General features: G+C 39.0%; 2 protein-coding genes across 5 annotated transcripts in view; one reads left to right on the top strand and one right to left on the bottom strand.

Moving 5' to 3' along the window:
* Nucleotides 1-632: 632 nt before the first annotated feature.
* MRPL22 (mitochondrial ribosomal protein L22) lies at nucleotides 633-12,720 on the bottom strand. Its single transcript, XM_070739012.1, has 7 exons — nucleotides 12,615-12,720; nucleotides 12,487-12,532; nucleotides 7,875-8,004; nucleotides 4,114-4,179; nucleotides 3,412-3,489; nucleotides 1,590-1,659; nucleotides 633-921 (listed from the first exon to the last, which is right to left on the bottom strand). Exons 1-7 carry the CDS (start codon nucleotides 12,637-12,639, stop codon nucleotides 710-712), a joined length of 627 nt encoding a protein of 208 aa, XP_070595113.1. The 5' UTR covers nucleotides 12,640-12,720; the 3' UTR covers nucleotides 633-709.
* The window catches only part of GEMIN5 (gem nuclear organelle associated protein 5), a 37,255-nt gene continuing 33,911 nt past the window's right edge, over nucleotides 12,687-16,030 (top strand). For all 4 annotated transcript variants that reach the window (XM_070739008.1, XM_070739009.1, XM_070739010.1 and 1 more), the window contains exons 1-3: nucleotides 12,687-13,028; nucleotides 14,507-14,661; nucleotides 15,585-15,766. In XM_070739008.1, the coding sequence (XP_070595109.1) occupies nucleotides 12,857-13,028; nucleotides 14,507-14,661; nucleotides 15,585-15,766 (509 nt within the window). In that variant the 5' untranslated portion in view covers nucleotides 12,687-12,856. The remainder of the gene's footprint in view (nucleotides 13,029-14,506; nucleotides 14,662-15,584; nucleotides 15,767-16,030) is intronic.

Below are 16,030 nucleotides of genomic sequence, written 5' to 3' on the forward strand. Positions count from 1 at the left end.
CTTAAAGTGAAGACGAACCACTGAGGAAAGGAGCCCCCCCGAAACTGACGGTATTGCAGCCGCCCCCCCACTCCCTACAGCTTGGAGTGGAAGGGTGTAGGAAGGGTGGGGACGGCTCAATACCGTCAGTTTCGGGGGGGGGCTCCTTTCCTCAGTGGTTCGCCTTCCCTTTAAGCAGCTACACCAACTTTCTTCTTCCTGACGGCGGCAGAGGCTTTCCTTAGAGCAGCAGCAGTGCCGGGAACGTCAACGGCTTCCCTTTCTCATCTCACGTTCCCGGCGCTGCTGCTGCTCTAAGGAAAGCCACGGCCGCCGTCGCTACTGCCGGGAAAGAGAAAGTTGGTGTAACTGCTTAAAGGGAAGAAGACGAACCACTGATGAAAGGAGCCCCCCCCCCGAAACTGCCCCCACCCTTACTACAGCTTGGAGTGCTTAGACCTCATATCTTTATCCCATAGGAAATAAAGGAAATAGGGGCTGGAAACCAATTAAACCCATTTCCATTATTTCCTATGGGATAAATTAATTCGGTACTCGACCAAATCGGTTCTCGACCACACTTCTGGAACGAATTGTGGTTGAGAACTGAGGTACCACTGTATGATTGTTTTCAGAAATAGGAAATTGAAAACTTATTTATAAAATGTACTTTATTCACATTTTTTAATCAAAAAGGAAAAACAGATACACTGTTTTATTTTGAGAGCTATCATAGTGTATTAGTTAAAGTACGTTTCCGAAGTTGTTCAACGTACTCCTTAGCTTGATCAAATCCAGTCTTTACAGGTGTTGGAGGTGGAGGTGGTCCTTCAACTAATCTCACAAAGTAATGACATTTGACTTTGTCCATAATCCCAAAACAGCCTTTGCCATGGTAGCGGATTCTTTTTAGATAATGTCCTTTTCCAGAAAATGATTGAGCTAGAAAATATCAAAGGAAAAACCTGGTTACAACAGAGATCCAAAGAAGCACTCAGTAGAACAGTCAGTTCAACAGTTCATAATTATCTGTTTAATGCATCTCAAAGAAAACAGAAAATGTTCAGACTTCTAGAAGGATAATCAAGCCAACTGAATAACAAGAATGGATGAATACAGGTGGCCCTCGACTTATGACCACAATTGAGCCCCAAATGTATGTTGTTAAATGAGACATTTGTTAAGTGAGTGTTGCCCCATTTTACAACCCTTCTTGCTACAGTTGTTGTTAAGTTAGTAACACAATTGTTAAGCTTATCTGACTACCCCATTGACCTTGCTTGTCAGAAGCTTGCAAAATATGATCACGATCCAGGGACATTACAGCGGACATAAATATGAGTCAGTTGCCAAGTGTCTGAGGATGCTGCAATGGTCAAAAGTGTGAAAAACGGTTCTCGGTCACTTTTTTCAATGCTGATGTAACTTCAAACAATCACTAAGTGCACTGTTGTAAGTCAAGGACTACACGTATTCATGTGAAATCTACTAGCCTTCATTCTGAACTAGCAGGGTTTAAATAAATTTATTTATTTATTTATTTATAAATTACATTACATTCTGCTTTTTTTTCTTTTTTAGAAAGTTTCATACAATTATAAAATATTTACCAATGTATAAATTGGATTTAAATTCTACATTGTATTTAGTCACTGCCAGTTCCTGGGCTTCCAGAAGAACCTATTATGAAAAAGGGAAGAAATAATAAAGTCACAGAGATCATGAACATTTTTAATTTAAAAGCTTTAAAGCTCTACAAAGAAAAACAAAGGAATATTTGAGTCTTAGCAAAATGGCCTGCATAATTGAAAATCCTATATTCCTCACAGCAGAAGCTTCTGTAATGAGATTTTTATTCCATGAGCCTTACTGCCAGATCACTGAGCAGAGCATTGCCTTAGTTCATTTTTAGAAGTTCAAATAAGTCCATACCCCAGAGGAGCAGAATCTGGTGGCGTTCTCCAACTTGAGGATATGTAGGTATGTATATTCAGTTAGGTTGGCAGGAGCTGGGGCAAGTAACAAGAGCTCACTCCATCGCATGGCACTCTGGTCTTGAACCCAGACTGTGAGCTTTCCAGCTGATAGGTTCAGCATTTTAACCACTGAGCCTAGCAATTCAAAAGCATGCAAATGCAAGTAGATAAATAGATACCACTGCAGTGGAAATATTACTGCATTCTGTATTTTCTTGCTGGCCACATGATGACAGAAGCATCTTTCCAACAATGCAGGTTCCCTTAGATGAGAATCAGAAATAAACACTGTCCCCTTGAGTTGGTCATGACTGGACAGGGGAAACCTTTAAACCCTTTTTTTCATGTTCACCTACAACTTATATCATCCAGCCCCAACATCCTTAAGATGGTGGGTCCTCCAACAATATTGTGCAGGCCTTCCTGAATGCCTAATATTTCGGGATTATTCTATTCATTATACTAGTTTGTTGACATAATTTGAACTCTTCAAAAGTAAGAAAAATTTAAATATTTTTCAAACAGACTATATTTCTATTTAATTTCACCCTTTTATACGGGCATATCTGCCATACAATTCATGCAGAACTGCATGGTTATCCCAATTCCTTCAGAGATTACCTAAACAGCACAATCATATTTTCTCCTCTTTAATTCCATGTCTTCATGAAACACTTTTGTGTGCATAAAACTGTGGCTATCTAGAATCTTTGTTTATTCAGAGCACTTTGTTTATACAGAGCACTGAGCACTAACCATGCAAACTGAACAAATTGTGGTGTATTCACAATTATGGTGTATTCACTAGCTGTACCTAAGAAAACTAAGTTAATGAATATGCTATAATAGTTCCAAAGCAACACACTATGGCTAAAGTCATTCAAAACTCTATGCCAGAACTAAGCAAAACACACTTTAGCTCCGCATGTTTTATGAATCCACCCTATAGTTGTATTCACTTTTCCTTTCTCCATTCCACTTTTATAAAGTTCGCCATCACTGCTCTATAACATCTCAGATATTACATGAGTCCTCAGAGAGGGGCGGCATATAAATCTAATAAATAAATAATAGTAATTATAATTAAGAATCACAATTTTTTCCCAAGATTCATTTCTATTTTACTTGTTTCCCTTTTCTGTCAAAACATATCAGCCATATTTTTTTTCTAATCCATTACTCTTTAGCAAACTTTCTTTAACTTTCTAGTATCAGCATTTTTAACTATTCTGCTTTCTAATAATTCCCTGCTTTCACCTATCTAAGTATCAAGTTTAAACACAGGCAAATGGTCACATTTTCCAAAGTACAAAACTCTGTTTAGAAATTAGAGATCTTCATAGTATACAGATAAAATACCTGCATATATTGGGTAATAAGTTTCAGAAAATCTCTCAAATAAATGGCTTTAACCAAAATTGGAAAGAAACACACTTTGAAGAAAAATTTAAGATACCTCTTTGATTATTTTTGCACCCTTTTTATCATTGAATTCCATCTGAGCCAGTGCCTCATCAATGGTCATTCCCCGTATCTGAAATGGAAGGAAATAAGATTTTGTACAAAAAGAGTCTCAACGGATTTCAGTGACAAAACATATTTTGACATAAAAGGGCAATGCAAGTAGTCCTCACTTACCAATGGCAAGTGAGAATGGCAATTGTCTCTAAACAGCAGTCATAAAGTCACATGACCATGTCCAACTTTTGACATTAGTTCCAACTAGTTGTTAGGCAAATTATTGCACTTGTTAAGTGTGATGCCACCATGAAGCCTGCTGTGAAAGTCATTAATGGCAATCACATGACTGCAGGACACTGTGATCAAAATAAAATGTGCACTAGTTGCCAAGCACCCGAATCATGATCAGGTGACCATGGGGACACTGACCAGTGCAAGTTCAAGAATCAGTCATAAGTCTTCTTTTTCAGCAGTTGTAACTTCAAATAGTCATTGAATGAACAATCAATCAAAAAGGATTACTTGTATCACATTGGTTTTTATTTACTGCTTTGAAGTTTGAGTAAAACATTGAAGTAGCATAACTATAAACTAACTATAAACCAAAACTGATGAACTAGGAAACATCAGGAACATATAAAAATCTAAGAAATCTGCCAAAAAACACCTTAAGAAATCTACCAAAGAAAGCTCTTACCAATTTGGCCAGGTACCACATCTTATCCTTGTCGTATTTGACATCTCTTCGACTGTGGTACACTTCCTTTAAAAAATAAGTGTTTATTAAAAAAATAAATAGTTGATGTAAAATGGTTATAGCAATTTATCCCTAAATGAATGGGTCCATAGTTGAGCACAGAAGAGACAGAGCCAAGATCCTTCAAGACTCAAAACCCAAATGTGTCTTTTTTTGAATCAAATTGTTTTAAATAGTACATATCAGTAACAAACTACAGCTCTAGAGCACCCTATAACAGTGATGGCGAACCTGTGGCACGGGGAGCCATATCTGCTGGCATGCGAGCCGTTACCCTAGTTCAGCTCCAATGTGCATGTGCATGCTTGCCAGCTGATTTTCGGCTCATCTGGAGGCTCTGGGAAGGCATTTTTGGCTTCTGGAGAGTCTAGGGGGGTGGAGAAGGGCATTTTTGCCCTCCCCAGGCTCCAGAGAAGCCTCTGGAGCCTGGAGAGGGTGAAAAACAGTCCTACTAAGCCCACCAGAGGTTGAGAAATGGGCTGTTTCAGGCCTCCAGAGGGCCTCTGGGGAGTGGGGGAGGCCATTTTTGCCGGCCCCAGGCATTGAATTATGGGTGTGGGCACTCACGCATGCGCGACAGCACACACACACACACTTTCAGCACCCGAGGAAGAAAAGGTTCGCCATCACTGCCCTATAGCGGATACTACAAATGGCTGCTTTTGATTATAGTTTTTTTAAAAAAAACCAAACGCCAGTTGAATCTCATGAGATTTCTAGGCAAGATTGCTGAAATCTCTGAGAAGTGACTAGGCAATCATCTGAGATCACAGGCTGATCAGTTTTATACACTGTTTCTCCTAACTGAATACTAGCTATCTAGAAAAAGTTGTCAGATATCTTAAGAAAATCCTGACATTGTGGCTGATATTATTTTATATAAACTCTTAACATAGTACAGTATACTGAAGCAGTTACATTTTAACACCGTTTTATAGGAGATATGGGAATTAACAGCCCATGACCAGAGTCCATTCAACTATGATATTGACATTCTTCTCTATTACCATTATGTCTTCCATCTGACTTTACTTTTCCCTTCTAGGTATTTTCAGTTGATCGCTAGAAGAGAAAGGCCCAGTTACTAATGAAATAAAATGCATTATCTTAAAGTGTGGACCTTCCCAAAAATGAAGGCTTTTGACCTGCTGCAGCGATGACACAACCAGAATTGTTCTGAAAGAAGACATGGCACCCTATCTCACCCCAGATGCCAAAGAGCTGAAAGGAGCGAATATACACTGAAGGCAAATCATGTCAGACTAATCTCATTGATTTCTTTGACTATGTCACAAAGGTTTTGGATCAAGGTGGTGCCGTGGATATTGCCTATCTGGACTTCAGCAAAGCCTTTGATACGGTTCCACATAAAGAGCTGATAGATAAATTAGTGAAGATTGGACTTAATCCCTGGATAGTTCAGTGGATTTCAAGCTGGCTGAAGCATAGACATCAGAGAGTTATTGTTAATGGCGAGTATTCGGAGCAGAGACAGGTTACAAGCGGTGTGCCACAAGGGTCTGTTCTGGGTCCTATTCTTTTTAATATGTTTGTGAGTGACATAGGGGAAGGTCTGGTAGGGAAGGTTTGCCTATTTGCCAATGACTCTAAAGTGTGCAATAGGGTTGATATTCCTGGAGGGGTCTGTAATATGGTAAATGATTTAGCTTTACTAGATAAATGGTCAAAGCAATGGAAACTGCAGTTTAATGTTTCCAAATGTAAAATAATGCACTTGGGGAAAAGGAATCCTCAATCTGAGTATTGCATTGGCAGTTCTGTGTTAGCAAAAACTTCAGAAGAGAAGGATTTAGGGGTAGTGATTTCTGACAGTCTCAAAATGGGTGAGCAGTGTGGTCAGGCAGCAGGAAAAGCAAGTAGGATGCTTGGCTGCATAGCTAGAGGTATAACAAGCAGGAAGAGGGAGATTGTGATCCCCTTATATAGAGCGCTGGTGAGACCACATTTGGAATACTGTGTTCAGTTCTGGAGACCTCACCTACAAAAAGATATTGACAAAATTGAACGGGTCCAAAGACGGGCTACAAGAATGGTGGAAGGTCTTAAGCATAAAACGTATCAGGAAAGACTTAATGAACTCAATCTGTATAGTCTGGAGGACAGAAGGAAAAGGGGGGACATGATCGAAACATTTAAATATGTTAAAGGGTTAAATAAGGTTCAGGAGGGAAGTGTTTTTAATAGGAAAGTGAACATAAGAACAAGGGGACACAATCTGAAGTTAGTTGGGGGAAAGATCAAAAGCAACGTGAGGAAATATTATTTCACTGAAAGAGTAGTAGATCCTTGGAACAAACTTCCAGCAGACGTGGTTGGTAAATCCACAGTAACTGAATTTAAACATGCCTGGGATAAACATATATCCATTGTAAGATAAAATACAGGAAATAGTATAAGGGCAGACTAGATGGACCATGAGGTCTTTTTCTGCCGTCAGTCTTCTATGTTTCTATGTTTCTACACTGCTCAAAAAAAATAAAGGGAACACTCAAATAACACATCCTAGATATGAATGAATGAAATATTCTCACTGAATACTTTGTTTTGTACAAAGTTGAATGTGTTGACAACAAAATAAAATTGATTGTCAATCAGTGTTGCTTCCTAAGTGGACAGTTTGATTTCACAGAAGTTTGATTTACTTGGAGTTATATTCTGTTGTTTAAGTGTTCCCTTTATTTTTTTGAGCAGTATATTTTAGGCCTATGGATTTAATTCAAATGAGATTGAGATGCTATAAAATGCTAAACATTTATTTCTTTACATTTATTATAACTGATGTATTCCAACAAATATATGGACCACATCCATCATAAATACAGCACCAAGATCATATCATTTAATGCCATTGTCATACCGACCGCCATCTATGCCAGTGAAACCTGGAAATCTACAACAATTATTGATAAGATCAACATCTTCCAACAATATTGCCCCAGAAGGGACCATGTCACAAATGAGATTTTCTTATAAAGAATTCCTGAAGACACTCTGAGATGGTGACAGAATGAAGAATGGGCTTTGAAGAATGTGGAGACTGTAGCTACAGACTGAGAACTGTGGGGTATACATGTAGCCCAGTGTTTCTAAATTATTTTATGTTACACACCCACACACACACACCAGGAAAAAGTAAACATTTCACGTGCCCCCAATTCTCTGCCAGGACGATTGTTTGCAATATTTGGCACATTTTTGCTGAAAAAAAATATCAGCGTGATTGGAGTGTAATGTGTTTAAGTGACATCTTAGATATGACAATGCGTATGTACCCAAAGCGCTACATAAGCTTTGTCATATTTCCTTGTCTTAGCTTACGGGTGATTTATGTTTGCCTTATTATCTCCGTCTCTCTCCTCCTTTCTTTTCATCCCTGTTAACTATTTTTCCATGGTGTCTCTTAAATGTTTGCTATCTGCACTTCATATCTCCTGCTCTGTGGTGCGTGCTATTGTTCAGTGCAAAAAAACCCCTACTCCCTGCGGCAAAAAAAAGCACGTACCCTGGGGTCATGCATCCCCCCTTGGCATCACTCCACACACACCCTCCTCCCCAAAGGAGCCTGCCTCACTATTTGAGAAGCACTGTAGCCCAATGTTTAGCACAGTACATGATGATAATTATAACTGCCAACTCCAACGCAGATCTCAAAAACTACTCCTCATAAAATTAGGACTTACTGCTGGTCTTCGAGGCTCATCTGGCCCTTGTGGAGGATAGGTGATGTTGTTCTTTTCTTCCCACCTTTTACTGTATCCGAAAGATCTGCATATATTTGATAGAAGAGGGATGCTGGAAGATGCCAGGATCCTACAAAACAGTTTTTGTCATTTTACATAAGCTAAATCCTATCACTGGTTGCAATATAAAAGGAGAATATTTGTAGCTCAGGGTTGAAATGAAGGCTCCTTGATGTCTCTGAGCTTGGTTGCTTTCTTGCAGGATTTTCATTAGCCACTGGTGATGTTATCTATTTCAGTGTTTCCCAACCTTGGCAACTTGAAGATATTTGGACTTCAATTCCAAGAATTCCCCAGCCAGCAAATGCTGGCTGGGGAATTCTGGGAGTTGAAGTCCAGATATCTTCAAGTTGCCAAGGTTGGGAAACACTGATCTTCTTAGATAATGAAGCATCTGCAAAAAAACAACCAAACTCAGAGAGCACCAAGAACCCCTCACTGATGGCAACAATAATTATGATACTGAATGCTAAATTCATCCCAAATGAACTATATTTATTCTAATTCTGTAACCTAGTACCCGATAGAATACTTATTTTAGGCCAACATCCTCATCTGCACTGCAAGATAATATATCCACAAATATAGCTATTTATTAATATCTTGCATTTATGTATTATTTAAAGATATGGAATCAACAAACATAATTCATTTGGACAAAGTGAAATAGATATATTGAAGCTTAACTACTGTTAAAATATAGGGTTTTCAGTGACAGCTGTCACTTTCACCATTTAAAAAATAGCTTACTGTAGATCAGAAAGGGATCCATAGAAACCAATGTAGCTTTGGATATTGTATTAAGCAACCTTTTAACTTTTTTTTCAAACAACCAATAACCATTTGACTCATATTTACGTTATACCATAAAACATGGTTTAAAATTGCACTGACTGAATTGATATATAATATCGTGTTTACCCGAAAATAAGATCCTGTCTTATATTTTTTTGAACTCTGAAATAAGTGCTTGGCCTTATTGCCATGCACTCAAAAGCCCAATTGGGCTCATTATCAGGGGATGTCTTATTTCGTGGGGCAACAGGGTAGCAAGCAAAAATCAAAACATTTGACTTACTACAATGAGTGACTCTAACCAATGAGATGATTATTGCTTTTACTTTTATCAGTCATTCTTGGATTCGCTCCTCATTTTATATTATTTTATATCATTTTACATTATATTTCCTCCATACAGTTTTCAGTTTCTTCTTTTCAACTGTGTGGGGTTGGCCACCCAGTTTTTAATCCTTATATTCACTCATACATTTATATCACATACGCACACCTTAGGAATATTTCATCATGCATAAATTTCTTTAGCGAACACTTGATATTTATGTGACAAAAACAGACAAAAATACTAAATGTATTATTTTAAATAAAGGAACTCATCCTTACAATTCTTTAATAATTTGAATGTGAAATTACATTAGGACATATCTAGTGCTCTTGAAATCTCTTTGAAATACTATATGGTAGTACTTGATTCCAATTATTTGAAAAGTAGAGTATCACAGAGCTACTGAATTTTTTTTCACATTCATAAGAAGCATCAGCTGGCTACTGTCTAAGAAAAGTAAATCCTAAACCTCTTAAGTTCTAGAATTTCTGTTATGTATCTTTATATCTTCTCTACTGGCTCTATATCAAATCTTAAATTTCACGGAAAGAAAGTTTTTCTTCATTAACCTATTCTGTAAAGCAAATACTTTATGCTTTAAAGGGTGTTCCAGTGCCATCTAGTGATCATATATATAAGATTTAATACTATCAGAGAATGTGAGATCACTCAAAAGCTAATCAATTTGAATTAACATCTATTCATTCAGCTACTCTTCAAAGTTACCAAAAGCACTGAAAAAATGAGTTTGTGACCAGTTCTTGTACAACTGTTGCGGCACCCCCACAGTCACTAAACATTTGGGGCAGCCTGCATTTACAACTGCCTGTCTGCAGCCATGTCTCTGGTTGACTATGTTGTGCCTTCACCTGCCTTCTTTCTGCTGGGCTCACCATCCTGGCCACAAGCAGGAGAGCAGTTGCTAGTGATTGACAAAAGCAATTGAATTTGGAAGATATATTTGTTGCCTCAGTTAAAACTAATGAGCTGTCTGGCTCCATAAATATTGTTTCCTATTGCTCCATTTCTAAAGATTTGGGGTTATATACTTTGGAATTAAAAAATTGAAAATGGTTTTAATACTGAAATCCGAAAGGTTTTTTTTTTTTAAGGATAAGGATGACAGACAAAAAGGTAGAAAAAATATGGGACTTTGTGTTTGTGACCATGGCAGTGAGGTTGTTACAGGCCCAAAGACAGAAAGAAGAATATACCTACAATGGAAGAATGAATTTGTGAATTAATGGCAAATTAATAAAATGGCAAAATTGACAAAATTGTACTTACAGACTTTAATTTGATTAAATTTCATCTGACCTGGAGGCCACAGATACATTTCTTATAGAATAAAGAGAAGAATCATATTTGATTTTGGAATTAGAAGGTTAGATTGGATTTGACCCTAGGGTTTTTTTAAATATAAGCCTATTTGCATTTGGTAACTTATTATCTTTTTAGATGAAATTAAGAGAACATTTTAGAAATGCTGGTTTTAGTAAGTTAATTATTAGTAATACAATACAGTGTTTACCTTGCTATATTTGTTATATGCATTTTTGGCACCACTAGCGTGTTTGGCCATTTTCTGTTATATTAGTTTATATTTTAATGTCTGATGTTGAAACTTAATAAAGATATTACAAAAAAGAGAAACTTATTATCACTGACACTGGTTCCAAACAGGGATTTTTATTGTAAATGAAATGGATGATGGGAACAAAGAATCATGGTTTTTCTACTACCGTTGCTTCAGGAAGGTAGAATTCAAGAAAAATATTTCTGATTAATAATATAGTGCAATGATGGCGAACCTAAGGCACGGATGCCACTGGTGGCATGCAGGGCCATATCTGCTGGCACAGGAGCCGTTGCCCTAGCTTAGCTCCAGCACACATGCCAGCTGATTTTCCACTCATACGGAGGCTCTAAGAGGGCATTTTCAGCTTCTGGAGGGCCTCCTGGGGAATGGGGGAGAGCATCTTTGCCCTCCCCAGGCTGCAGGGAAGCCTCTGGAGCTCGGAGAGGGTGAAAAATGGGACTACTGGGCCCACCAGAAGTTAGGAAATGAGTTGTTTCTGGCCTACAGAGGGCCTCGGGGGAGCAGGGAGGCAATTTTCGCCCTCCCCCAGGCATTGAATTATGGCTGCGGCCTGTGGGCACTCACACTGGCGCGGTAGTGTGTGCACACACATTTTTGGCACCCAACGAAAAAAAAGTTCATCATCACTGATATAGTGGGTTGTTGCAATTTGAAAACTGTGGTGCAATATGCCATGTTTACAAAATACAGTTCTATTTATGAATTTTTTAGAAATGTATTGTCATTTTTATTAAATTTAATCCACGCTAATCTGAAAGCAAGGACAAACAGGAGATTGAACATAACCTATTTTAATTCATTTGTTCATATGATTTCAATTCGTGATTTGAAAATGCACGGAGTTATGCATCACTCTTCATCATTCTTGGTTACAAGGAGTTTTATAGCTTCTTAAAGGATATGAAATGTATTATAATAACCATTGGAAATACTAGTTCAATATGCTGTGTTGCACTATGACCGCGATGGTGAATCTGTGGCACGCAGAGCCATATCTGCTGGCATGCAAGCTGTTGCCCTAGCTCAGCTTCAGCACTGGCAGCTGATTTTTCAGATGGTGCAGAGGTTTTGAGAGGGTGTTTTCAACCCTCCCCAAGCTCCAGGGAAGCCTCTGGAGCCTAAGGAGGGCAACAAATGGGCCTACTGGGTCCACTGAAAATCAGGAAATGGGGAGTGGGGAGTGTCGTGTGCGATATGCGTAGGGGAGCACATGGGGGGGCACTGTATTATGGATGTGGGCACATATATGCATGCAAAAGTGCACACACACACACACACTTTCAGCACCTGAGGAAAAAAATGATTCACCATCACTGGACTATGATGTCCAATGCAGCTTAAGGGCATGATGTGGGGGCCATTTGTATTATGCATTTGTATTTCATTTGCAAGTTATAATCCCTTTTGAAAACTTCAGTCGAGACAGATATATAAAGACAAAGCAAATGCTTGGAGGAAAAAATGATAAAAATACAAGTAATATTGAACGGGTTAATTTCATCAAAATTGAAATAAATGATAAATCACAGCTACTTTTCTCAAGACAGTATTATTGGGAAAAACACTGAAAAACTCTAGAGGGAGAAACAAATAAGGGGGAAAGGCAAGAATAGATCCTCCTAGCAGTATCTTATTCCCAACAGATTCATCAGATTGCTTTTTTTTGGGGGGGCGGGGAGGTCATCTGGTCAATAACAGATTCATCTCGAAATTAATACAGCACTGCTAAGAGAGAACAAGTCGAACCCTAAACAACTGTTTTCTCATATTGTAATTTTGTCCGTTGATGCATTTCTTAACTTCGGCGAACTTCAGGTAGCAAAGCTCACCTGCCGGCCGGAGGACAACCCCCAAGGCTCCACGCGCGGGCAATCCCTGCAAAAGAGAGAAAGAAGATGTCGGTCGTGGTATCCCCCAGCACCTCCCCTTCGCAAGCCACTCGCCCCGCAAAGCTCACCACGGAGCATCCCCGGCAGCGCCATGTCCCCAGCCCCGCAGTCAAGAGCCGACCGACAGACAGACCACCTTTACGGCAGAAGCCGGAAGATTGACCTAACAGCATCTACCGTGCGGCGCTTTTCTTTGCGACAGCACGTGAGGGAGGTTTAGAGCGGACTTTACGGCAGTGCGTGGTAACAGCTGCCGGGAGCCTCCTGGAAGCGCAACGTGACCGCCAGACGTTTCCTCGGCACTTGAGCTATGGCAGCGGCGGCGTTGGGCGCTGGAGCCGCCGAGCGCGTGCTGCCGGCTTCCCCTAACTGGTACTGCAGCCGGTGCAGCGACGCTTCACAGGACGGGTATCTCTTCGGCTTCGCGGCTCGTCACAGCGTGTGTCTCCTGGAGGTCTGCCCTACCGCTCCCACCTTTTATGGTAGGTGGCCCCGGGTTGGGAGTCAGCGGTAGAGGTCCTCCTCCATCAGCTCCCGCGGTGATGCCTTAAACCACGCTTGCCTTAAACCACGGTGGTGCCTTTAAACCGGGGGTCTGCAACCTTGGCAGCTTTAAGCCTGGCGGACTTCAACTCCCAGAATTCCCCAGCCAGCTTTGCCAAGTTGCCAAGGTTGGAGACACCTTCCTTAAACCGCCAGGTGTCTCGAGGGAAGAACAGCAAGTTCTCGCTTCCCGGCTTAAAAGCCAAAATAAAATAGTCCCTTATGGAGACCCTTATGAAAGCCAGCCTTCTGGGAGTTATAGTTCCGGTGTACTCTTATTTTGGAGTATAAGACGAACCTAGATTTTAGAGGTGGAAAACAAGCAAAAAATTATTCTGAACCAAATGGTGTAGTAATATATTATTTAATAAAATACCAGTGTAGCAGAATACTTTTTACAAACATGTACACTTTGTATAATCTTCACACTTGCCAGCTTTAAGACTAGTGGACTTCAACTCTCAGAATTCCTCCTCCAGTCATGCTAGATGTGGTAATTAGAAGGCAAAACAACCTGGTTAAGGTCTGGGAAGCCTGCAGGGAGCTCCTGGGGGATGGGAAAAATGCCCCAATTTTTGTGAAAAATGGCTCATTTTTTTCAAAAACGGGCAGTTTTGCCATTCCCCAAGAGCTTTCTGCAGGTGGGAGGACAGCAAAAAATGGCTGCATTCAGGACATTTCCACCCTCTTTTTGGGGGGTGGGGGGAGTTGTGTCTTATACTCTGAAAAATATAGTACATCTTACTTCCCATGCTACTAAATTTAGCTATAGGGTTGTTGCCGTTACCTATAAGGTTAGGTATAGAGAGAGGGTATGTAAATTGGTCCATTTTGCAAACTGACTCAGTATAATTAAATACCTGTTAATCACACTTACATGAAGTGTACGAAGGAGCAATGCATTACTTATATTTGGCGAAGGGAGTATATTTTTTAAAATTTGGGAAACACTAAGCAAATGCATGTGAAATACAGTATCCTTATTAATGAGCAGTAGGTTTTGCTCTAACTTCTTGTCTATTTTGATTTGAATCCAGAGTTCTATCTATGTCCAAAGATCCACTTCTTATTTCCCTTACCAAATAGAATGAGTTGGATGGCCATAATAGAAAGAGTTTTTATCATTTGTGCCACTTCACTTGCAGAATGTCTTGCCCCAAAAGGCTGACCCTTGTCAAATTAAGACAGTCTCCCTATCCCATCCATTGTGGACATGTTGCTGTTTACTTTTGTACCTTTAAATGTGTTTACAATATTATGTTGAGCCGATGTCTTAAAATAATTTGAATCCAAATCCTAAAAAGATTCATTGTGAGTGGGCAAAATTGCAACATTGTGAATTACTTTAGATAGGAATTAGGGACATTAATTCGGGTACAATTGTTCAAAATAATAGTTGATCTATTTTTCACTGTAGGGGAATTAATAGGCCACACTGAAAGAGTTTCTGGTTTCACATTCTGCCCCTACCCTGGGCAAAACTACTATTGTGCCAGCAGTTCTGATGATGGAGTTGTGAAAATTTGGAATGCCCAAACATTGACTCTCATGATGGAACATACTCTACATCAGGTAAAATGCATGTGGAAATGGTAGTTCTTGATCATTAGTTGGATTATGGTACATCTTATGTATTAGGGTTTGTTATTATTAGGGTTTGAGTTGGCTAATTGCTACACCTGGCTCTGTTCTGCAGAGTGGGAGGATGAAGATTGCTGATTGGTCAGCCTAGCCAGCAACCCTGTATTTAAAGAGAGATTTGGCGGGCTTGTTTTAAGCTGGTCACATTTTACTGAATAAAGAGCTGTTTTGAGTCACTTCACTGCTTTCAGTCCCAGGACCCAACTGTACACATTTTGCTATATTCTGGAGCAACTTTTCATAAACTGTAGGCTTGAGTTTGCCAAATATCATTCTTTGTTACAAGGAACATGCAATTAAATATTTATCAAGATTTGCACAGTGAATATATTTGTACGGTGAATGACAGGCTGTGAGATAGTATGAAAAAATATTGTCATGCAGTCTGTTTATTTTATTTAATCCTGCTACTTGACATTTTTCTCCTTTCTAATTTTTATATATCTTGGGTGCATGATAATGAAGTTATATATTCCATATGAAAGCTTTTATTTGATATCAGTAACAATGATAATTCTAATATCTTAAGAGTAAATGAAGGGGAAAATATTTTTTAATTTCTTTCAGTAAAGTATTCCTGAATTATTTTGCACTCTAGTCAATAGCTGGTTATTACTTGAAGAAAGAAAGAAACAGAGATCATTGTCTCAGTTTCCACCTTGGAAGAGATATGAGACAGATTCATCTCCGTATGTTATTGGCCTTTGGTTGTTAACAAGTGCACATTAGACTCTGAAAATAACTCAGAGATAGTTGCAAATTCTGGCTTTTAATATTTGAATGTCGTACAAAAGCTCAAAAATGTCAACATTTAATTTTCCTTTTAACTGTGCTATTTTTTTTTTTTAATCTAGAGTACAATTTCTGCATTGCACTGGTCACCTAGAGCAAAAGATCTAATTGTATCAGGTGATGAGAAGGGCATAGTGATTTGTTACTGGCATAATCGAAATGACAGTCAGCATTTTTTTCCGGAACCTAGAACTATATTCTGTCTCACTTGTTCTCCTCACCATGAAAATCTGATAGCTATTGGGTAAGGACCAAATGTTTATACATTTGACATATTTTATAATTCCATATACTTACATGAGTAAGGAACAAAACACCCAGCATTGCCGTACTTGCCCTTTAAGGCTCTCCATATTTTGCAAAGATAAAAATTGGAACAGTCAAATTGTTGCAGGTTTCAGTTGATTCAATTGCACGCATCTTTGTTAATTTGGTTAAACTGAAAAATACTCTTTGCTGTTGAGATTCATTAATTTCATGCAAAAACAATGAACTATTATGAAATAAT

This window comes from Erythrolamprus reginae, chromosome 2 (assembly GCF_031021105.1).
Source record: "Erythrolamprus reginae isolate rEryReg1 chromosome 2, rEryReg1.hap1, whole genome shotgun sequence".
NCBI lineage: Eukaryota > Metazoa > Chordata > Lepidosauria > Squamata > Dipsadidae > Erythrolamprus > Erythrolamprus reginae.

What these genes read in the sequence shown, in the direction of transcription:
- MRPL22 (XM_070739012.1), bottom strand. Translation starts at nt 12,639, where the DNA reads ATGGCGCTGCCGGGGATGCTCCGTG. An exon ending in GGTTGTCCTCCGGCCGGCAG is followed by an intron (nt 8,005 to 12,486) that starts GTGAGCTTTGCT and finishes ACTGTTTTGTAG; the next exon opens with GATCCTGGCATCTTCCAGCA. An exon ending in TGTGGTACCTGGCCAAATTG is followed by an intron (nt 3,490 to 4,113) that starts GTAAGAGCTTTC and finishes CTTCCATTTCAG; the next exon opens with ATACGGGGAATGACCATTGA.